The following is a 24,910-nucleotide window of genomic DNA, read 5'->3' as shown; positions in this document are numbered from 1 at the left end:
AGAGGATTTTATTTCCTCTCAACACAATTGGTGAAATAAGACAGTGTCTGTGAGAGTGACTTTCATTGGGAGCACAGCAGATAAAATTATTAATCTTTCTCTCAATCCTCTTATTGCTGTTCTCGATTTATATTTAAATTGATGTTATAGATCGGGTCCTCAAACTAAGGTCCAGGGGCCGGATGTGGCCCTCCAAGGTCATTTACCTGGCCCTCGCTCAGGGTCAACCTAAGTCTGAAATGATGAAAGCACACAACAACAACAACAACAATCATCCTATCTCATCAGCCAAAAGCAGGCCCACACTCCCCTTTGAAATACTAATAAATTTATATTTGTTAAAATTGTTCTTCATTTTAATTATTGTATTGTTTTTAAGTGGTTTTTGCACTATAAATAAGATATGTGCAATGTGCATGTTTTTTTCAAATTATAATCCCGCCCTCCCAACAGTTTGAGGGACTGTGACCTGGCCCTCTGTTTAAAAAGTTTGAGGACCCCTGTTATAGATAGATGTTATAGATAGTTTGGAAATATGGTATGTGTGTGGAACTCTTCCAGACAAATATATTTTTTGCATATTCACCATAAGGTTTTACAGTTAATTTACCAATTTAAAAATTGCATTTGTAAAATTAGTTCCAGCATTTTTAAAAATATGGGATCTACAACAAAGTGTTGCCAGTACTCCTGTTTAAGATTCCTGACAAGTCTTGTTCTTTCCATTTCCTCCTCTTTTCATCACAAATCCAAGTAGTCAGTAGTCCATGACTACAAATTGTAGTCAGTTTTTATTAAACTGTGTTAAGGAAAACTCCTCCCTTTGTTTTTATGTAAATGTATACCTATTTTCCTTTATGGAGATAATGCTGTTTTGATGACTCATAGATCCAGTGTTGTAGAATAACTGATAGTTTAAAAAGTATCTCTGTGCTAATTTGTGTCATTTAACTTGACAAGCAGCTTTTGGAATTTTGCTGTCATACCACAGGAATGTTCGTTTCCATCTTTAAAACTCTTCCTTGATTCTAGTTGTTAAAGCTCCAAGTGTAAGACATTGCTGAAAGCTTTACTGTTGTCTCTCTACATTTGTGGTTTAGACTTTTGCGGATTTAATTATTCAGACTGAATGTTCTGTACCATCTTTGATTTGATTAAAATGTTCTCTCTAGAACTATCTAGGTACTCCTGTGTGACGTTATGGTCAACCTCCAGTGTGATTTGCTGTTCAGTAGAAGTTGGCCATTGAAGTCTTGCTGAAAGATCTAGAAGAACCTAGAGAGGTATTTTTTAAGGTTAAAAAAGCAATTTCTTTATTCACAGTTTTTCATTTCTATGGGGTTTGAGTGTTCCCAGTGAATGCGGAGAGTTGACTATATATAGAAATATTGGGTGCCTAGGCCTCTCAACCCAAACTATGGAGAGAGTTTTGTTTCATGCAGCATTCTTAGATGTTCAGTTTGTAAAGATTTGTGAAGTTAAAAGTAGGATCTGGAAGGTGAGGAAACAGCAATTTTTTCATAGATAATGGGCATCCTGGGGAGCATCCGGGGCATCCTGGGGAGGAGAGTACCTTCAACATTCTCTTCGCCAGGTAATTATGCTGAATGAGGAGGTTTCATGAATCATTGCCAAGAGAGTAGCTACTGTTTGTTACTTTTTAAAACTTGGTTGTCACTCTACCAAAATGTGATGGCATGTTCATCCTTGGGTTGGCATGGAGGACCAATTCACAATAATTGGGTTTCACCCTATGTGCCAACTGGACTGAGAGAAGCTTATGTTCTTTTTCTGAACTCTAGCAAGCTTGATGAATTTACAAACATCGTATATTAGTTTAATAAAAATACACTTTATTCTGAAACTATGGCACCCATTTTATGTCCAAAGGACTCAAAGAGCTGTACATTTCAAAATTATGAAACATATTTTGCTACTTTTTCACAGTTTACTTACTTTGCTTGAGCTAACAAACCTCCAGAAAAAAATGTAAGGTGACAGCTTGGGCCTGAGAAAACAGGATGAGAAGCATACCATTAAAGCTTCCCATTATTTAACTTTTTCAGCTCTCTCCTCAAAAGCTCCCTTGAAGACATCAGGGGCTTTCAGAGCTTTGCAGAATGGGATATTAGAGGGCTACTATGGGAGGAAGAGGTGGTGAAAATTGGTTAGTCCTCTACCCAGTTTTTGGCAGTTTACTTCATCTCTCAGTCATTCATTATGCTTTGAAAGAACCAAAGCAGAGAAGGACCTTACTGTAATAACAATATTTCTCTTCGGAAATTCTGAGCACCATTTTGAAATCACAGCTGTAAGACAATGACTCCAAAGTGGAGAAGAACATTGAGTACACCAGCATGGACATTTCTGGGCAGGAATAGCCTGGCCACAGTTATCCATGCTATTGTAAACTTCCATCAATATTATTATTATGTGTTGTATGGGAGCTCCCCTTGAACATGGTCCAAAAAGTTGTTGTTGTTATATTATTATTACTATTATTATTATGTTTGATTATACCCTTCTTTTTCTCTCCGGAAAGGAGACTCAAAGCAACTTACATTAAAAGCATTTCAATGCAATTTAAAATCCACAAATATACAAACATTAAAAGAGAATTAAACATCAATGGTATTAAAAATAAGTTAAAATCCATGAAACTGTTGTAAATACTCAGGACTCCCGACTTGATCTTGAAAACCTCTTTCTTTAAAAGCCTGCCTAAACAAAAAGGTTGTTCCCTGCTGTCACCAGAACGACAGCAGGGAGGGGGCCATTCTGGCTTCCTTAGGCAGTGGGGTTTCAGTGCCACTGAGAGAGAAGGCCCGCGAGCTTGTGGTGGAGGTTGGACTGAGAGAAGGGCTTCTCCTCAACATCTTAGGACCTGGGCCGGCTTATACAAGGAGATGTGGTCAACCAAATAGCCTGGTCAAATAGAAGTAAAGTATTAATTGAAGTTGATCACTGGGAATACATATCAATGTTGAAGCATATTGTTTGCTGCATTGTATTGTTGTATTGGTTGTGGTTGTTTTTTGTTATTATGCACTTTTATAGGGAAGAAGGTTCTATAACAGCATTATTTTGGTTCTTTAAAAACTAACCCACAAATAATGCAAGCTCTCATGGAGCTGAGTCTACTTCACTGAATGGATGGAAACATGTGCTTTAACAATTTGTTGATGTTTAAGGGTGTAACAACATGTTGCCTTATTTTTGTTGCACCAGCTTAATCCAAAAACCCTTCTAGATAAGATTGGTGTAGGATTTAGGGAAGTAAACTCAATTTCATTTACTTCATTTTTCTCTCATGTAGATGAAAGTGGAACTTGGTTTTATTTTATGCTGAACTTTATAGTTATAGGTTTTATTGCTGAAACCCAGATTTTTGTTGTAATGTGCACTAAAATATGAGTTGATCTTTGCCAAAACAAGCTCATGGCATTATTAAAATTGGTCACACTTTGAAAATAGACCAGAACACATGTAGAGATGGAACATGACTGTAATGGCTTTTTTGTCTGTACTTGAACCAAATAACAGCTTTACATTGGCAAGTTATATTTTCTTTCTACCAGTGCTTAGGTTGAATTACATTTTCCATTTAGATCATATTGTTTTAGGGGTTTCAGAAAGATAATTTACTTATTCTAGGATAAGTAACTAAAGTATTGAGTATATACCGGTAAATACTCTTGAAATTCCCTGAGTAGTTTCCCAATTATTATGTGAAGCTTGATTTTTTTAAAGCAGTTATTATATTATAGCCATTTAACATGGAGTAAGTTCCACTGAATTCAGTAAGATTTATTTCTAATTAGACTTATGTAGGATTACTTTTTTCTTAGTCATAAGGAACTCGGCAAGTTTAAGATTTAGCAGATTCACATTTTTGCACATTAAAACATATTTTTAAACATATTGGTCCCCCCCCCCCCCTTTTTAAGTGACAATTAAATGAAAACTATTATCTTGTTATTTCATTATTTTAAAATTTCATCTATGTTGAAATTATGGTTAAATGCAAACTTATGTAAAATAATTGACTTTTTAAAAGATGGTCACTTTACTTATTTCCTCATAGAATAATAGAAGCTCTGCCCTCATTTCGTGTGCCTGGGCAGAACACACAGCAAAACACTCTCAGAAGTACATAAACAAGCCTTTAAAGAGCTCAGTCAGTCAGTCTTAACCAAAAAGATGCATGCTCAATTTATTCTCTCTTCCACCATTGCAAGCAAAACATCTGTTGCCCCAGTCCTATTCACTGTTCTCCTATTTGTCAAGCTCTAGAGCAGAAATTTCAAAGCATCTCAGGGTAGTGATGCACCATTTTCAGGCATGCATCATTTCGTGACATTATAATTCAATACTATTAGCAAACCCGAAATGAAAACAACCCTTTATAATAGATACGTACTCGTACATTAATTACAACAACATGTATGAGGGCACAACATACCATATCTTGTGGAAGCCTTTCATTCATATATTTAAAAATATATGATTTATTACTTATTTCAAATAGACTCAGAGGTTTCTTGTAATGTTTGTGCGACACACCAGTACACACTGTAGCCGACACACTGACGTGCCGTGGCACACAGCTTGGAAAGCTCTTCTCCAGAGGCTGAGGAAGCAGCCATATAGAGGGAGCATTATAGAGTTAATTCAAGAAACTGTCAATTTACAAAATGTTATGAGTATTACCTATTTTCTTAACTATCACCATATAAAGCCAGAGGCATAGAATATTAATGATAAAAAATTAACCTGTTTTTAATAATGATTTGTTCTGGTGACACTTCTGATTACGTATATTTAGAAATCGTATTTTTTGCTCTTGCACCTTGGCTTATGACTACAGTCCTAGTGACAGTGAAATGGGAAGAAAGTCCATCTGATTTCACCGGCACCTGCTTATGAATAGGAGTCCTTAGGATGCCATAATGAAATCAGCTTATATGTACTTCAGATGATATTTCTTATACAAAGAATGACCAGGGTGAGACAAAGGACTCTTGTCTGCTGGAGCTAGGTGTGAATGTTTTCAACTGACCACCTTGATTAGCAAATAATGGCCTGACAGTGCCTAGAGCAAACTTTTGTTGAGAGGTTATTGTTTTGTTGAGAGGTGATTGTTTGTTTCCTTTCTGTTGTTGTGCTGTTGTAATTTTAGAGTTTTTAAAATACTGGTAGCCAGATTTTGTTCATTTTCATGGTTTCCTCCTTTCTGTTGAAATTGTCCACGTGCTTGTGTATTTCAATGGCTTCTCTGTGTAGTCTGACATGGTGGTTGTGAGAGTGGTTCAGCATTTCTGTGTTCTCAGATAAAATGCTGTGTCCAGGTTGGTTCATCAGGTGCTCTGCTATGGCTGATTTCTCTGGTTAAAGTAGTCTGCAATTCACCTAGCTCCAGCAGACAAGAGTCCTTTGTCTCACCCTGGTCATTCCACAGATATATAAATCCTTTTTCCTAGTTCCAGCAGACCTCACTACCTCTGAGGATGCTTGCCATAGATGCAGGCGAAACGTCAGGAGAGAATGCCTCTAGACCATGGCCACATAGCCCGAAATAACCTACAACAAACTATTTATTCATTTCATTGAGCAACTGGAGGAATTGGTTAGTTCTGAGGAAACAACCAATTCAAGAAACAATTAATCCACCATTATTGGTCTTGTGTTTTTGAAATCTATTTGAGTCTTTTTGCAATTGTGAATTGAAGCCATTGCTTTCCTTGGAGAAACAATTATGAAAACAATTATCATTCTTCCTTAAATGCCATTAATCACTTCCTGGGTAGCTACCTCCATGTTTCTGTGTTCCAGTGATTTATCAGTTCACCAGTAATCTGCAGTGTCCGTAGCAAATAAGTATAATTTATTTTAAAATCCCAAGATTAATTTGAATTCATGCAGTTAATGTTAATTTATTTTATTATAATGTCAGTGATTTAAATGTAATATTTTAAATGTTAATTGAAAGTAATGTAGGTAATTTTGTATTTTTAATTTTTTAAAATCCTGGAACTAAAAATACACATATATATACACAGATACATCCTGCAACCACTTGGCAGTGACACAGTTAGCTTTAAAGTTTAAAAACTATTACTGTTTTCACGAAGCTTTCTGAGGTCTGTTGGCTTCTAATTTTTAATGTATTTTTGGAATTTTTTGTTATTTTTGAACTAGGTAGGAAATGTTTAGAGGTTTCAGGGCTAGAATTTTTGAACTGGAATTACTTTTCACCTAGCCTCTGCCATTTTAACAGCTCTGGTAATCAAATGAACCCTTGAAGAGTACAGGGATTATTTTTGGAATGGCTTTCGCTTCTTGTGACCACAGTAATATATAGAATTCGTGAGAAAAGGCAGCATTCAAGATCATTGTAGGGAAGATAAATTAGTGTCTTCCTGCTGACACTTCTTATATTTGTGTGGGGTGAACTTAACCATAGTTGGAGGCTTAACATAGATGCTCTGAATGTAATTATGTTAGTGCTTGAATTGTGTAGGTGTTTTATTTATTTTTAGTAATATATTGTTTTACTTACACCCCCTCAAGCTTTTTATTGAAATATCATAGAGCTCAGGAACTTTTTTCTTCCTTGAGTGCTGTGTTTCCTAGAGTATTGTCTGCCAGCTATAAGTAGCTCCCCGCCTGCCTGTCCGACCGGCTTCCTTCCATCCTCCCTGTCACCCAGGTTTTTTTTTTCCATTTAATTTGTTCCCATGAATATTCTTCCATGGGGATTGCCTCAAATAAATTTTCCCCCACATCAGTCCAGGCAGATCCTGATTTCATTTAATTTATTCCCTAGTAGAAATCAGTGTACTATTTAGAGCTTGCCTGAAATAGCAGATATGAACAAGGTTGTGTGATTTCATTTAGTCCTCATATCAAATGCAGACTATGATTTGTGAAAAGAGGGATGAAAGCACCCACACAAATTCTGACCTGGGAATACTCTGATGGTGGCGGGGTATAAATAAAGATTATTATTATTATTATTATTATTATTATTATTATTATTATGTGAGATGCCTCTTCCAGTCATGTCAGTTACTGTGTTCTCACCTTTCCATCATACAGCCTTCATTCTGTGTTGCTGTTTATATACTTCTTGCCCTCATTAACACCATCCAGTTGTATCTGAAGAAGCACCCAGTATCTGTAGAAGCTTCTAAGCCAGGGGTCCTCAAACTAAGGCCCGGGGGCTGGATATGGCCCTCCAAGGTCATTTAACCGGCCATCGCTTGGTCAATCAACGTCTGAAACAACTTGAAAGCACACAACAACAACAGCCAAAACCAGGCCCAAACATCCCATTGAAATACTAATGTTTATATTTGTTAAAATTGTTTTTCAGTTTAATTCTTGTATTGTTTTAAAGTGTTTCTTGCACTACAAATAAGATATGTGCAGTATGCATAGGAATTCATGTTTTTTTCAAATTATAATCCGGCCCTCCAACAGTTTGAGGGACTGTGACCTGGCCCTCTGTTTACAAAGTTTGTGGACCCCTGTTCTAAGCTCTCCAGACTCCCAGTTTTGTTAGATTGCTGCAAGGAGAAGGAGAATTGCGAGTAAGCAAGAGGCATGGATATGGGGGTTACTGGGCATTGTGAGCTGGATAAAAAGTTCTTTGGGTTGGGCTAAGCTGTGAAGTGGTTGTCCTGTAGTTTAGTTAAACAAGCATCTAAACTAGGAGCAAGAACATAATGGAGGGGGGGAAAAGGGGGAGCATCTGGCTCTTAGATTTGTCATCATTCCTTTTTCCCAAATGACAAGAGTGCTTAAAAACCAATTTGTGATTTCAGCTGGAACCGTCAGTAGAATATATGGTGGAGTGCACCTGCTCAGTATTTCATCTTTATCTTCTTCAAGAATATTCCATTCCTTCTTTCCAATTTCCCCATGTCTTCTGAGTATGTTCATTTCTAACTGGAATATTCCACGATCATTTTATACCCACATCAAACCCTCCCAAAAGATTTATTTTCATATGTATGTCTTTTGACCTATTAATGTATGAAAATAAATCTTTGACAAGAGAAAGTTTTGCATTCAACGAGCAGTAAGTTTGATCTTAGTATATAGAATGATGACTGGCTATTTTAAGTACTTAATATGAAAATGTAAATAAAAACCAGAAGATGCTTTTACATGGCAACTTGACCCTTAAGGCTCTTAGTCAGAATGGAGCTCAATACTATTGACTTAATAGAAATTTAGTTTTGCTTACAGTCTCAGTATAATGTCTGTACTCAGTGAACATGCTTAGTTTTAATGCTCCATGGGTAACATTAATTGCCCATCATAACTTATATTTTAAAATACATTTTGATGACTAAGAAAACAGGATGGGTTTGTTTCCATTTTTGCTATGCAAGCTATTTACATTTTAATAACTGATTGAAGCTCAGAAGGAAGAAGTGCAATATTGCTTAAGTGCTCCAGCACAAAATTCTAGTGAGATAGACACTTAGATTCTAATGTAGATAGAAAGATGTTGTTCGGGATACAGAAGTGTGCATGTTCTGTCCCAGCATAGTACCTAACAAGTATTTGTAATAGCTAGCAGTGATATAGGAAGTGCCTGTGGATAATATCTTTCCTTTCTCACCCTGTAAAATGGCAACCTGCACTTTCCATGGAATTAATAAGGTCAAATGTCATAAATAGCATTTTCTCCATAATTTGGGGGGTCCCTTTAATGTCTCTCTTTGAAGGGCAAACATTGTTTCCAATTTGAGATTTAAATACAAAACAGAAAGGTGTGGAAATGGGCTTCCTTGCCATCTCCTTCCCACAACACTCTGAAAATAGGTAGACTTTATGCAGACAGTGTCTTTCTGTTATAACTTGAAGGCAGAAAAGTGCTGCAGTAGTAGAAGAACTTTATTTTTCTACCCCGCCTCCATCTCCCCGAAGGGACTCGGGGCGGCTTATATGGGGTCCAGTATAGATATTGATGATTTTCAGTTATCTTAGATGTGGTTTCTTTAAATACGAATTGCCAATATTAATTCTCTTTAACATAACAGTGTTAATGGTACCTGGATTTTCTAAAAGCTAAGATATGTTTATGTCTACATATGTTATCTTTTGTAAATGAGTCATGACTGTCAGACATACTGAGTTGGAGGCTGTATTTCTGTGTAAAAGAAAATTATGGAGAATATATTTTAGGCAGACATAAATATTATAATCTGTGTAGCAGTGAATTTTATGCTGGGCTTTTATTGCCGAGCTCAAAGACTAGTAGGTTTTTGCAAGTATTAAGATTAAGGATTTATCATCCCACCTTCATAGGTCTTGTTTTGGTGATTTTGTTCTCCTGGTCTACATAAATACAGCAGAAACTCAATTACAGTGAGTTGTTTAGGAGAATATTTAAGGTTTCAAACTTTAAGACACATTTAAAATGGTGGGTTGTACTAGGGGGAAAACATGATTAAGATTGGATGCCTTTTGACATCTTGAGCTGAAACTAGGCTATCGATCAAGCAATTTATTGTTATCTTAAAATTTGACTTCTATCTCGCCTTGAAAAAAACATATTGCTTTTCTGGGTTGTAAAGGAACATGCTCTGAATGTTACATGACTGTTTTTCTTTAAGATTAATGAGAGGTTTGTGTATTTTTGTACTTGCATGCCAAAATCTGTGCACACAATGTGAAGTGAAAAGTAGCCTGAGAGGGTTTTTATATCAAATTCCTTACATGCACGAACTGTGTTTATTAGTTCTCCTGAACAATCAATGAGATAGTCTATGTTTTTTGTATTAGTTTTGAATTGCAAGGAAAATATCAGGGCTGATTATCTTATTTTGTCTTTGCAGAAATGCAGCTGGCAGGCACAAACTTTCCTACTCTGAACACCTGAGGACTGTCGGATAATGATTTCCTTTTCTTTCTATGAAAGAAGAGTACTGCAACAGAACCTTGCAATTTGCTAATTCACAAGTTATGAATATATTGATTGGGATACTTGGGAAGAAGACCACCTTCATATGCCAGTAGTTGTGCTGCAAGCAACATAGGTGCTATTTTTCAAAAACTCAGAATGCAACTTGATGGAAGAAAAGGTTTTATTAAACATGTGTGAAGGTCGTTCATTTCATGTTCGTTACAGGTAAGCTTGTGTACTACTTTTGAATAAGGTTTTATGAAACACTGACCATGAGATTGCTTACTGTTGTGCTATGGTGCTATATATTGATGTTTTTAATCTGTTAATTATTTAATTACTGTTTTTATATTTGTATGTATTTGTATAAGGGCATCGAATTGTGCCTTCTTTGTAAGCCGCCCTGAGTCCCCCCTCGGGGGTGAGAAGGGCGGGGTATAAGTAGCAGAAATAAAATAATAAATAATAAATGAAAGCTTAGCAAAAAGAACATGAATTTGTCTGTTTTGATGCTTCTCATTTTTCCAACTATAAAATCATAGTCATTCCACAAGTGCGATTATTACTGCCTTCCTCAACAGTGTTCTGCTTCTAAATATTTTGTCAGGCAGCTGTATGGGCATAGCCCATGGCATTCATTTGTCATTGTAGATAGGATATTTGAACCAGGAGGGAGTCAGTTTTTGGGTTGGCAGTCGTTTGTTTAGGTTGACTGTGATTCCTACCCCCTAATGAGTTAGTTACCTCCAATGAGTTAGTTATCCATGTGTGAGAAACAGAGACTATACATAAGCAAATAGGTTTCTTATTTGTGACTGTGGATCTTTTAAGTGAACATAAAGTTGTTCTTCAAAGAACTGTGTTGATCCTTGGAAATAATTACATGTATTTGTACTTTCTGGAATTTATTCATGCATAACAAATAGGTGCTTAAGTGATAGTCAGTTTCTTGCAGCTCTGCTTATTTGTTCCTTATCTCTCCTTTGATATCTATTATCTCCTGGTGGTGGTGCTATGCATGCACTCTCATTTTGACAAAGAAAATTAATTAGGTATTGAAAGAGTTTGTGTCTCTTTAGGTTAGCAAATACAGCAAATCCTTGTGATGATAGCTGATGCCAGGCCTGAAGGAATGAAACCATTGCAGGGAATTACCTTTTAGTGACAACAGCAAAAGTAAAAAAAAACAAAAACAAGAAATGGAAAGGCAGATCAGATTGCTTCTCCGTTTTCCTCGTTTGCTATTTCAAAAGAAATGTTTTGGAATGATTGAAGCAAAGATTAAAAATAGTAAGATCAGCTGTATGTGAGTTTTCTTAAAACTGTCTGTGTTAGCGTTTCGATTTAGTGTGTACAAAATAGTCTTCACAATATAAACTAATAAATTGAATCTCGTGTATTGCTTGTACATGCATAGAAATCAGTGCTCAGCCAGATTAGCTCAGCTAATACTGTATATTAGCAACACAACAGTGAGTACAACTGACTTTTATTTTGTATGCCTTTCTATATTTAAGGAAGGAAGGAATCTCAATGTTTTTATTTTGACATTGGAATTTGAACTAGATGGGTCTTTCTTCCTATCCATACATGTTAATTATTGCATCATCATTCCTTCTATCCCTACCCCGTCCTTCTCTGCTGTTTAAATCTGGGACAGTGAGAATGGTGGGCCAAGGTATCTCTCACATTTCTACTGACAGCGGAATGATACTACTGGATCCATGTTTGTGCTTTGGGTAGATCTGTGTGAAATTAAAAACAAGAGTCAGATTTATCATAATTTGTATTTCCTAAGCTTAATAAAAAGTTGTGTACATACACAGACAGAAACTCATGGAGTCATGTACCTGAACTGGATTTATAAAACCATCTGAAAGCTACAGAGGACAGGAATGAAGAGGAACACATATAGTAAATCAACTTCATGTTTACTGAATTTAGCAAAAGCATCAGGCATGTGTAGATTGAGGCACAAGACTGGGCACCTACATCTTAGGGTCAAAAACCATGTTAATGAGTGCGGTGGGAAATGATCAAGAAAGGGAAATTTAAAAACACTTATTTGGAAAATCTGAAACTTGCATTTTTGAACAACAAAAATGGAAATGCAGAGGGAGTTAATGTATCAAATTTAGATTTAGAGATATGGGACAATAAAAAGTACATGAGGAAGATATAAAATATATTTTAGGAAATAATAGAAGAACGAGAAGACAGATGTCTTTCCTCTGCATCTTTTAACACATGAAAATGATCTAGGGGCAATTGTTTGGTAAGATGCATGAATGAAAAACAAATACTGTATCATTTGCGTTGTCTTCTTCCTCTAAGGATCATATGCCCTAATTTTAACTAAATTCTGACAGTGTTCTCTGTTTGAACAACTGTGTTTATTTAGAAATGAAACACATTAAAATATCTGAGAACTTTAAAAAGACTATTTTTAAGGCAAAGCTATTATAATTACACAAGATCAAGATGTAAGGATAGGAATGTGAAAACTAGACATTATATTTAATCATATATTCAAAGGAGAATGAGTCAGCGAATAATGCAGAAACAAAAAATTACAATGATGCATCTATCACGTGAAAATGTTTACACAAAGTTCAAAAATATTTCATCACAAGTACATAAACAAATGGATCCCTCCCCATTTGCACTATTTAGAATATATTCAATTATTAGGTATTGGCTAGCAAATAATGGATCTGTTTAAAGCCTCTGGACAGAGACTTGGGATAAACTACTGTTTTTCTGTTTCTTATTTTATGATTTTCTAAATGCTTAGTTTGATCTTCTATGCCAGAATCCCTTAGTAAGCTAATACAATGTTTGCTTAGATATAAATGGGCATAGTTCAGTTGCAAAGCTCTTTACTTGGCTGCTAATTCTGTTCCTGTAATTAACTGAGGTTATATACATCTTGATTTCAAGTCCTAGCTTTTAGCTTCATTGGGTTGCCTCTAAACAGCTTTTCGTCCCAAGCCTCTTTAATCACGTTGTCCCGTTATGACATACCAACAAAAAATAATTTCTTCCCATTTGAAGAAATCTGCCATTATTCCTTAACATGTCTTTGTCTTTACATGCGTGGCAGGTATGTCTCCCCCCTCCAAAAAACACGTCATGCTTCGCGTCTAGCTGCTTCTATGTCACGCTTTGAAAAATTATCTCTGTGCAAATCTGTATTTTAAAATCATTCTTAAAAATAGATACTGGATCTGCTTGAAAGTTCAGAACATAAATGTGGACATGAAAGTTCACAGAAAGGATTACTATGAATGTATCCAAATTGAGCTATAGACAAACTTGTAATTTAAACACCCTAATTTCTACATGGCAAGTTAATTGAAACTGACAGCTAACATGAGGTGCCCGGAGAGAACCTCTTCGGAGGGGATAAGATTAGTTAAGATTACCCAATGGAGTGTGTTAAATCTTTTGTTGTTGTGGTATGACATACTGTTGCAATCAATTTGGGTTTTGTCTTAGTCATGTTGGACTACTTTGTCGCAATAAAATGAAAGCAGACGGTGGTTAGATCATTTTAGGATCTTCTGGACAACCTTTGAAGCCATCCTGCATGTGGTATGGCTAGCCAATTTGGAATGCTAGATTTCTGCAGAATTCCTGGCCTGAAATATAACTTTTATTCTACACAGTTCCTGGTTACTAGGCACCCACAGTGTTGTACTACAAAAGCTAAAAATGTCTGTCATGTCTTTATGTTTAGGCTGTGGAATGTCAAAGACTAAAAGGTATAGTATGCTTTTAGTATATTCTTTTTATTTACAATCTAGAATGGCTAGTTCTTTTGGAGTAGTATTAGTCAGAAAAGTCCTCTAATGCTATAGCAAAGAAAAGATTGCTTTTGTAGTGTATCAAATAGCATTTGAATTATTGTATATTTAATTGTTGCTTAAATAATTTGCTCTTTTGCCGTGCTTATTATAATTGTGTGCTTCCATTTATCCAGTTTACATAGAATATTAATGGTGACTTTAAAAATAGTTATGGATTTTTAGTACAGTACCTTCAAGTGTAAATGTTGGTTTACATCTTATATGCTGTATATAGTACTGGTAGAATACTTTATGACAAAAATAGACATCATTATGATTATGAAAAATAATATAGCTACTGAGAAAGAAGCTGCACTATATGATTTATTTGCTAAAATTATACTGAGAATAAGCTATTTTTCACCACAGAAGCCTATGCAGCACTGGAAATTTTAAAAACAACTTGATTAGCAGAGCACAGTCCAAAGTTGTTTCTTGTTTGGAATGTATTTCATTCTAAGATACAGCAAAATGTTATGTTATTTTGCTAAGATATAGCAAAATGTAATGTTACATTACATAAAATGTAATGTAAAGATATAGCAAAATGTAATGTTAGTATATCTGTTTGAATATTTAGTAATATTATAAACTATATATTACATTACATGGTAATGTTATAATTTGGTAATATATAATTTGTATATTACCAGTAATATATACGTGGTAATCAGGCATGTAGCTGAAGCCCCCCCCCCCCCAAATTCTCATTGTGGTCTGCGAAAAGGCCTTACTGGTACATTATTTAAACTGTTATGTTTATTCATATCATGATCTGATCGCCATGCTCAATATATCTCATATGCATGGGGGTATTGGGGTAATGATCCAAAAGGTTTGCTAGGGTAGACCCTCTTTCACTCAGAGTCAATCCCCCCGAATCAAACTCAGCCCCCCCCAATCAAAATCCTGGCTACGGGCCTGGTGGTAATATATAATTTATATATTACTACATAGAAGTACTTTGAAAGAATTGTTGTATTAGCATAATCATTGATGGATGTAATTTGCCTGTTCACCAAAGCCTTTGACATAACCATCCATTATGATAGCTTGCTTAGCAAACTGGTTATATGCAGGTTGCTTATAATGAGATGCATCTATAACTGGTTGGAAAATACTACCCAAATGCTTCTTTATCTGTTGGCTGTATGTGGCACTTGGAGTGCTTCTGTGAGTGCTCTGAGTCCCTTTGGGGAGATGGTGGTGGGGTACACATAAAGATTTATTATTGTCATCATCATCATCGTCAGTGGAATAAGTTTTCAAGTGGAATAACTACAAGGCTCGGTTCTGGGACCAATACTGTCATTAATTGCATAGGGGTGGAGACCCCGGGCCCTCAAGACAGGGCTTATATCCCAGAATCTGATCCCAGGTTTTTTGTTTATCCCAGATTATCTGGCAGTGCTGACTCATATAATCCAGTTTAAAGCAGAAATCTTCGGATCAGATTCTGGGATAAGGGCCTGTCTGGAAGGCCCCCCTGTGACCTTTCAGATTATATGGAACTACATTTCCTATCATGCTGGTAATAGTTGATATGAGCTGGACTCAATAATATCTGGAGGACTAGAAGTTCTGCACCAGTTACTGATTTATAAAGACAACTATCTCAAAACTTAGAGGTCTAGATGAAAATGACCATAAAAACAAACCTGATAGAATGAAAAACTGAGCTGAAACCTATGAAATAAATTTCAGCAGAGACAATACGAACTTTTATGTGAGAATGGGGAATATAATGTACAAGCATAGGAAATGAGATACCTGGCTTGGCAGTGGTATTTATGAAAAGGAATGTGCAAATGTAGTTGTTCACAGCCTGAACCTGAGACAGTTTTTTAAAAAAAACAAAACAAATGGCTAATGCTGATTTAATATACTGTAATCCTATTTTCTCAATTACAGTAATAACTATATAATATGTTCAGCACCAGGTGGGATATATTTGGAGTTATTTTTCTATTTCTGGTCAAATGTTTAAATTGTAATGAGTTCAGAAAAAGAGAGTAAAGGTTATTAGTGATATCAAAAGCAAGTTATATGAGAAAAAGTTGGAAGAATTGAGTGTGTTTGGCTCAAAAAAGGGAAGACTCTGGAGGGGAGATTTAACAGTGTTTTTTCCCAAAAGGGCAGTGCCAGATGGCCAGACCTGATCTTATGGGCTTTAGATACCGGATTTTGGATGAACAGTTGGATGAACTTTTTAATGAAAGAAGCAGTTTTAAGAGTGGAAGATATTGCCTCCAAGTCAAATGGTTTTCTTTCACTGTTGGGCCCAGCTCTTCAGATGAGGTTTAAAAGCTGAGAGTGAACAGTCATCATTTACCATTAGCTGGGTAGAGGAGACTTGTGTCCCCCCTAGGTGCTGTTAAACTGTAACTTCCACCAACACCAGGAAGTTTGCTAGTCTCTTTGCTAGTTTCTACTCATTACTTTTATTTTAAGAAATATATACTAGCTTAAGTACTTTTCTCCCAAAGATCAATCCCAAGGCTAGCTCATTATACCCAGAAACATCCAATTGCAACCTATCTCTTGCATACCTCCACCCTTAATTGCTTTCACCCATGAACTCTTACTTACAATTTACTCAACCCTTTAGAACTAAGACTTACATTAACCAACTACTAGGCCTACCATCACCAACCATCATTAATTGCAGAATATTATACATGACAGAAGGCTTGAAGAAGGTTGTCATTTCCAACATCCCCTCAAACTCCTTCAGTTTTCAAAATTGGTCATGTGGTCATGTGTGGCAACACAACCAACTTTAAGTACTGGTGAGGTTTGGAAGGAATTGACACACTAGAGAGAGAGGTGTGGTAATATATTGAGTTGATGTATTCATGTCATTTACCTTAACCCACTTATAGCCTGAATCATTAGAACTGCAGAGGGGAGGAAGAGGGAAGGTTTCCATGGTTCATATTTCCAAGGGAGTTACCCACGTATTTGGAAAATTTCTCCTTTCAAAACAGTTCAGACAGATCATAGGAAAATAATTTTTGCTAGCTGGATCCGGTTCAGGAGTCTTTTGGTCCAGCTGGCAGGAATGGCTGTAGCTTGTTCTCCAGATGTAAAAATCCAAGCCAAGAATAAAATGGGCTTAGATGTGGGGTTTGAGTGGGTGGGAGTTGAAAACTGTGGAATTTAAAATAGCCCAGTAGGAGTTCCGAGTACCCAAATGCCATTATTGTTTCTACTTTTAAAAACTCTTTATAATATGTGGGGAATTAAGTGGGTATTGGTTATTGTTAGATTGGTAGTTGGTATTAAAAGAGATTTATAGAATCACGTCTTCCTGTGATACCCAGGCCAAAATCTTGACTCTAGAGCAGGCATGGGCAAACTTTGGCCCTCCAGGTGTTTTGGACTTCAATTTCCACAATTCCTAACAGTCGGTAGGCTGCTGGAATTGTGGGAATTGAAGTCCAGTACACCCGGAGGGCTGAAGTTTGTCCATGCCTGCTTTAGAGCCATAATTCTACAGACTAATCAATAAACTTTCCTTGTTTGATACAGACAGCTTCAAAACTCATCAGTATTGTTAACTGTGAAATCAAGGCCAAAATTGGGACTGTAGAATCATAATTTTACAATCAATTTCAAAACTCATCAGTATTGGTAGCTGTGTGTGTCTACTGAGGATTTCCTTTTGTGTTTAAGTATACATTGCTGACTGAATTGTACTGATCTTGCAGCTTTTATGTTAATTGGTTATGTTTTACAATGCTACCGCTAGGCATTAGGCATTAACTATTATTTATTTATTTATGCCATTTATATGCCGTCCTTCTCACCCCGAAGGGGACTCAGAATGCCTTACAAGATATATATGTATGTATGTATGTATATATATATATACACACACACACACACACACAATATATTATATTAATAGCACAGTACAATATCAGTATTACATATTACTATATTGTACTATATTATTATATTGTAATATTAGTAGTATTACATGTAATATAAAGTATATAATTATAATATATTATTAGTAGCAGACGGACAAGTTCTCTCACAACAGAAGCTACGCTCCTGACACAACAACAAAAAATATTAGTAGTAGTATTATTTTGTATTACATTATATTTTACTAGTAACATAGCACAGGAGACAAAGCAGAACTATCCCCTGCCCCCTTCTCTCTTCACTCTGGCCCAGTGCAACAGTTGGTGCTGAGGCGAGGGGTCCCCAACTGATGACATATGCAGGAGATAAGATTGAACTGTTCCCTGCCCCCCCCCCTTCAGTCTGGCCCAGAGCAGCAGTTGGTGCCTGGGGGGAGGGATCCGCAACTGATGACATATGCAGGAGACAAGATGGAACTGTCCCTTGCCCCACCCCCCACTTCACTCTGGCCCAGAGCAGCAGTTGGTGCTGAGGGGAGGGGTCCGCAACTAATGACATATGCAGGAGACAAGATGGAACTGTCCCTTGCCCCACCCCCCTCTTCATTCTGACCCAGAGCGGCAGTTCGTGCTGAGCGGTGGGGTCCACTAAATAGTCTGGTGATATAATTTGGAGCAGTTAAATTTTTTTAATTTATAAATCTAACATATAATTTTGATCTTAATTGAAAAAATTCTTGGAGTTAATGAACAAAACATGGCATCCAGTACAGCCAAAGCAGATACGCGAGATAATAGTTGTAGGTTGTATTATTAGAGTCCCTCCTTGCTCTCGTCTTCAGCAGCCTTATAGGAGCATTATTTATATTGAAGTAGAGTGTTAATTTATTTCAAACGACTTTTGTGTTGTCAAATGGTGATCTATCAAACTTCATTGTCCTCAAAATGTTAGCTATGTCTTACTTTTTATAGAGCAATGTAATGTAATGTAGTTTAATATAATTGATGTAATAACAGCTAATTAGAACTTAATGTTAAGCTTGTGCTGCAAAAACAAATGGCTGTTTTGTTTGTCTGAAATAAACTTTATGTAGTGTTGATCACAACTTCTTTATAAGTAATATCTGTTTATTTTACTTATAACTGCCGTATATCCTGTCTCTGTAGAATGGAAGCTTCTTGCCTGGAGCTTGCTTTGGAAGGAGAACGATTGTGTAAAGCGGGAGATTGTCGAGCTGGTGTATCTTTCTTTGAGGCCGCTGTTCAGGTTGGAACAGAAGACTTAAAAACGCTCAGTGCAATTTATAGCCAACTGGGTAATGCATATTTTTACTTGCACGAATATGCAAAAGCTTTGGAATATCATCACCACGATTTAACTCTTGCAAGGTAACTTAACACTGTGGTACCTTTAGAATCTTCCAGATATTTTCTTGCTCCATTTAATGGGAAGTCAATCCCATAGCGTTCAATGATGGTTATTCCTATTAAATGCATTTAGGATTTTACCTGTATGGATATAGTAGTTGGTTATTAATCATTCTTAGATATAGTGAGGTAAGATTATAATAGTTTACTTTTTAGGGCTATCCTTATAGTTGGTCTGAATGTTATCGTTGATGTAAGAAAAGGCAGGAAACTTAACTGGGTACCAAACCACATGTGTGGGGTTAATGCTAGTACACTTGGTGTAGCTAGCAAACAAAGTTCAAGGATTTGCTGTTCAATACAGCTCTAAATAATGTAATACCAGGTTACATTGCTGAAAACGACTAAGGTATTATTTTGAAGTAATAAGTAATTAGTGCTTTGAATGTTGAACTAGGACTCAGAAGAACAGGTTTCAAATTGATACTTGGCCATAGAAACCATTTGAATGAACCTAGGCTAGTCCTCTTCTCCTAGTTTCAGAAGAAGACAGTAGTAAACCCCCTCTGAACAAGCCTGCTATGGAAGCCTAATGATAGGTTACTACTTCGTTTGTCATAATTCTGAAATGACTTGAAGTCAAGCAATGGCAACAAATTACATGACAGGTTGTCTTCCCTGATACAACCAGCAAGGTATAATGGATGTGCCTGTTTGTGATTGTCATCTAGCAGTGATCTGGGGGAATCTCCTCCTCGTGGGTGACTACTTATGGTTGAGTGTGGTTGTCTTCTAGAGGTAAAAAATTGGTGGTGGATCTGTAAATGGCTGTGAATACCTGTTCTGGATCCACATGGTTGTTTTCAGTGAGGACATACTGAAACATAGGTGGACATAGGTGGAAGATGATCACAATAAGGGTTTGTTTGATGCGCCTTTCTTTCGGCACGTTTCGCCCTCTATTTGTGCCTCTTCAAAATCCATAGCACTGTTGGTAACAGTTGACCTCCAGTTACAATGCTGGATTGCCAGGGCTTCCCAGTTCCACATTGTTTAGTTTAGCTTTCAGACCATCTTTAAATCTTTTTTGTTATCCACCAGCATTCCCCTTTTTGTTGTCCACCAGCATTTCCTGTTGTCCTCCATGATAGTTCCTACAAGCTGGTACTACCATCTAGATATTTGTGGAGCATCAGCTGTAGCATGCTCCAAGTACCCATCATACGTGGATTCAGCTAGATCTGGGATATGCATTAAATATTTTGTCTTGAGTAAAAAAATAGCTGGGATTGTTGCTCAGCTATGTTTGAACGAGGATGCAACGCACATGTTATTTAATGGTGAAAAATTCTGCTTTGTGAGGTAGATTGAGTACACCTTTATCTTTAAAAGGGTAGATACTAGTGAGTGTCTTTTGCAATTTACAGGACTATCGGGGACCAACTGGGAGAAGCTAAAGCAAGTGGGAATTTAGGCAATACTTTAAAAATCCTTGGAAATTATGAAGAAGCAATTGTCTGCTGTCAGAGACATCTTGACATTTCCAGAGACCTAAGTGACAAGGTAAGAGTAATTACTGTTTGAATCATAATATTAAAAAAAAACCCTCTAGCATCAATGTTAAAATCTTTCTAGAGCTTAAGATTTCTCACGTGGAGGTAGTAAAATGATGCCAATTTTGTTCTAGTGGTGTGAAAGCTTAGGCTAAACAGGTTGTCTAAGAGGCTGCAGCAGTATTAACTCACACATTCTAGTATCATATTCTCTCTCTGTGTGTGTCTTTCTCTCTTTCACCACAGACCTCTAGAAAATAAACTGGACAGGATATGTAATATTTCCCCTTTTCAGCTCGGGCAAAAAACCAACCCTCTACAGAGACAATACTTGTTTGAGCAGATGTTGAATACTCGATTAGCCAAGCGTTGTGCATGATATGCATCTACACTGCTATGTAAAATCCAGATTATCTGCTTTGAACTGGATTATATAGCAGTGTAGACTCATTTGATCCAGTTCAAAGCAGGTAAAGTGGATTATCTACTTTGATAATCTGAATTATTTGGCAGTGCAGAAGGGGCCTGACTTAGAAAAATCAACATGCTGTGAAACTTGTTCTGGATACCTTTCTAAATCAAGAGGATGCAAGTTATGTAATAAGGACTAGAATTTGGTACAACCAAGTCCTTCATCTCATGACAGAGAGAATGAAATTAATTTTATCTGCTAGAGTAAATGTTCTAGCCATTTGACGCTGTAAAATACAGAGAGAGAGCCACAACAGGTCAAGTATTTCCCTTGTGTGTGTGAATGTTAATACCATCTTTAGATTGCAGACTTTTTTTTAGCAAGGATGTAGACACTTGGATATATGGGTCATTGAGAGGAATACTGAGCTGTTTAAATTTAAAGGAAACCTTTCCCAAATTCTGAAATCCTTTGACTTTTATGTAGCCAGTGGCATTTTTGAACATGACAGTGAGTAGGAACAGGTGGACATCCGGTCGAGTAATACAGCCTGTCCTGAGCTCGGCACCTTCCAGAACAGTTGGGCGACATCCCATCATCCCCAGTTACTTACTTACTTAGGCGATCCCTCATTGGACGAGTAGGATAGTCTTCCAGGATCAGTGTTCTGGTGGGTCCCTTGGTGACTGTGGAGCCCTATTCTTGATCTGCATCTTCTCCCGCAGTGAGGGCATTGGTTTCCAGGGGGAAGGTGGTCTCTGTCGGGATTGGCTTGATACGCCTTCCTCTCGGGACATTTCTCTCTTTCGCCCTCCATTCTTCAGCACTGCTGGTCACAGCTGACCTCCAGCTGGAGTGCTCAAGGGCCAGAGCTTCCCAGTTCTCAATGTCTATGCCAGAGTTTTAAGGTTGGCTTTGAGCCCATCTTTACATCTCTTTTCCTGTCCACCAACATTCCGTTTTCCGTTCTTGAGTTCGGAGTAGAGCATCTGCTTTGGGAGACGGTGGTCGGGCATCCGGACAACGTGGCCAGTCCAGTGGAGTTGATGGCGGAGGACCATCGCTTCGGTGCTGGTGGTGTTTGCTTCTTCCAGCATGCTGATGTTTGTCTGCCTGTCTTCCCAAGAGATTTGCAGGATTTTCCGGAGGCAGCGCTGATGGAATCATTCCAGGAGTTGCATGTAACGTCTGTAGACAATCCACGTCTCGCAGGCATATAGTAGGGTTGGGAGGACAATAGCTTTATAAACAAGTACCTTGGTATTCCTATGGATGTCCTGTCCTCAAACACTCTTCTTCATTCGGAAAAATGCTACACTCGCAGAGCTCAGATGATGTTGTATTTCGGTGTCGATGTTGACTTTGGTGGAGTTCTTCTCCACCAAAGTCAACATTGACACCGAAATACAACACCGCCTGAGCTCTGCGAGTGCAGAGGTAGCGGAAATTGTCAACATTTTCTAATGTTACACCATTAAGCTGTATCTCTGGCATTGGAGAGGGATTGGCTGGTGACTGCTGGAATAGCACTTTGGTTTTCTCAATGTTCAGTGACAGGCCGAGCTACTCGTATGCTTCTGTCCATTGAGGGAGATTCCCAGTTACATGACCATTGGTCACTGGCCATGTGACTTGGGGATTAAGGGGGCATTTGCCCAAGACCTTTGGAAGGAGTCAAATTAGAGAGTGCCTTTTCTTTCGGGCTTGCGAGTGCAAAGATTTTGTATTAGACAGTGTCTTCATGTTTTTTATTATGCGTACAGCTATTTTTATTTGTATCTCAAAATGTTCAACAGGCAATTGTCCGAAATTAATTTTCAGCATACTTTTGTATGTGTGACAGGTTGGAGAAGCAAGAGCACTTTATAACCTTGGGAATGTGTATCACTCCAAGGGTAAGAGTGTGGCCTGTGCAGGTACGCATGATCCAGGAGAGTTTCCTGACGATGTTAAAGCTGCATTGCAGAAAGCTGCTGAGTATTATGAGTAAGTTTATAGTTTTTTAAATTGCTTTTAATGTAATTTAGAATATGCAAAATATGCATGTAAGTTGAAATATTGCTTTGAAATGTGTTAGTTAAAAAATTATAAAACTGAATTTCAGTTTTCTCTGAGTTGATATGATTGGATTAAAACTTTGTTAAAGCCAAGCCACAAATATTTCTAAAATGCAATAGACAAAGGTTTCACCAGTTCGTACTTTTTCCTTTATCTCCAGTTACAAAAGCAACTTAATATTTATCACTGAAATGCAGTGGTTGGTTAGAACTATCAGTAAATTGTAACATCAGCCTTAAATATCCATGCCAAACCGAAGCTCTCAGAAAATAGTATTGTGAATGGGGAAAGCTGTTCAGTTTTTTGCTGCTCCTGACCAGTTTTCAAGGGATAGTTAATAATTACAGAAGCCTTGTTTTGAGGTTGCAAAAGCATGACACAGAATGCTTCACCAGTTGGGAAGAAGGGTATGCAGATTTTTCCTTAGATGGGAAAGTGTTTCTGGTCAGTACAGCAAGCAGCCACATAAACGTCTTGGTTCCAACAGACTGAAATCTGTTGAGCATTGTTTTTGTCTGGGTTTTGCTTCATTTTAGTTACACATATCCTGTTTTCAATAATGGTTATATGTTTATGAAAGAAGAAAAAGAATAAAATCCAATTTTCAGAACTTAATAAAGCCAAAATAGCAATTAAAATTTTTTTAGCATAATGTTTAAGTAGGCTTGGCTGATGATATTGGAAGTGTTTTTTTAAAAATGTATTATTTTACAAGGTAGTGGGTTTATGGAAATAACTTTTGACATGGAGAAGTCACAAAAATTTATTTTTTCCTGAATATTCACCATATTGGCCCCTTCTACACTACCATATAACATCCATATTATCTGCTTTGAACTGGATTATAAGGTAGTGTAGGCTCCTATAATCCAGTTCAAAGCAGATAATGTGGATTATCTGATTTGCTAATCTGGATTATATGGCTGTGTAAAAGGGACATAGAGAGGCTGAAATGATTCAGTTTCCATTAATCACCTCTCTCCTACAGGGGGGACTACCATAAGGCCAAAGGTCTCTTGGGCATGTACAACAGCTTTTGCATGCGTTTCTCCCTCTCTGGTATAGTCTCCAGTAGATAATATCACCTGATTTTAAACATGAAGTCTAGGGCTGTGCAAGTTAATGCTGTGCAGTGAGCCATGGGCTGCTGATCCCTGGCAGTTTCCCAGAAAAGAAAAACACAATTGTAGCCAGTGAGCACTGGTCCCTGGCACACTAGAGAAAAATAATTTGGTCCCTCGCATCAGATAGCCTGAGAAGCACTAGTGTGAATGAAGTTTCTACAGAACATAAACACAGCGCAAAGCAAAAAAACACAGCACAAAAATACTCTAATGTTGTCTTCAGTTTACCTTTTACCTTTTGTACTCCAAGGCATTTAGCATTCAAATAGTCCAACGAGACTCAGCCAGGTTAATAACTTGGGCGGCATACAGGGAGCATACAACTCCCATGTTACGCCAGCTTCACTGGCTGCCTGTTTGCTTCCGGGCACAATTCAGAGTGCTGGCTTTGGCCTATAAAGCCCTAAACGGCCCCGGCCCAATTTACCTGTCTGAACGCATCTCCTCCTATGAACCATCTCGGAGATTAAGATCTTCCAGAGAGACCCTGCTTTCTGTCCTGCCATTGTCACAGATGCGATTGGTGGGGACCAGAGACAGGGCCTTCTCGGTGATTGCCCCCCGGCTATGGAACTCCCTTCCTGGTGAGATCAGATCAGCCCCTTCCCTCCTGTCCTTTAGAAGGATGGTCAAAACTTAGCTGTGGGACCAAACTTTCGGGACAGGGCAAGAAAGCAGCAATAGGAAAGATTATCAGGCCGATTAGATTTGACACTGATTACTAGGACGGTTTTAAATGGTGCATTTTAATATTGA

The 24,910-nt window shown here is 37.4% G+C and overlaps 1 protein-coding gene across 6 annotated transcripts in view; it reads left to right on the top strand.

Moving 5' to 3' along the window:
- GPSM2 (G protein signaling modulator 2) overlaps positions 1 to 24,910 on the top strand; it is a 53,345-nt gene that overhangs the window by 5,316 nt on the left and 23,119 nt on the right. For 4 of the 6 annotated variants that reach the window (XM_060774587.2, XM_060774590.2, XM_060774586.2 and 1 more), the window contains exons 2-5: positions 9,852 to 10,144; positions 18,807 to 19,028; positions 20,435 to 20,570; positions 22,816 to 22,958. In XM_060774587.2, coding sequence (XP_060630570.2) covers positions 10,086 to 10,144; positions 18,807 to 19,028; positions 20,435 to 20,570; positions 22,816 to 22,958 — 560 coding nt within the window. In that variant the 5' untranslated portion in view covers positions 9,852 to 10,085. Of the gene's footprint in view, positions 1 to 1,197; positions 1,284 to 9,851; positions 10,145 to 13,379; positions 13,684 to 18,806; positions 19,029 to 20,434; positions 20,571 to 22,815; positions 22,959 to 24,910 lie in introns of those variants that run through there. The other 2 variants (XM_067467574.1, XM_060774589.2) reach the window with 2 other exon arrangements.

This window comes from Anolis sagrei, chromosome 4 (genome assembly GCF_037176765.1).
Source record: "Anolis sagrei isolate rAnoSag1 chromosome 4, rAnoSag1.mat, whole genome shotgun sequence".
Classification (NCBI taxonomy): domain Eukaryota; kingdom Metazoa; phylum Chordata; class Lepidosauria; order Squamata; family Dactyloidae; genus Anolis; species Anolis sagrei.
This window is presented reverse-complemented; position numbering and strand designations above follow the sequence as displayed.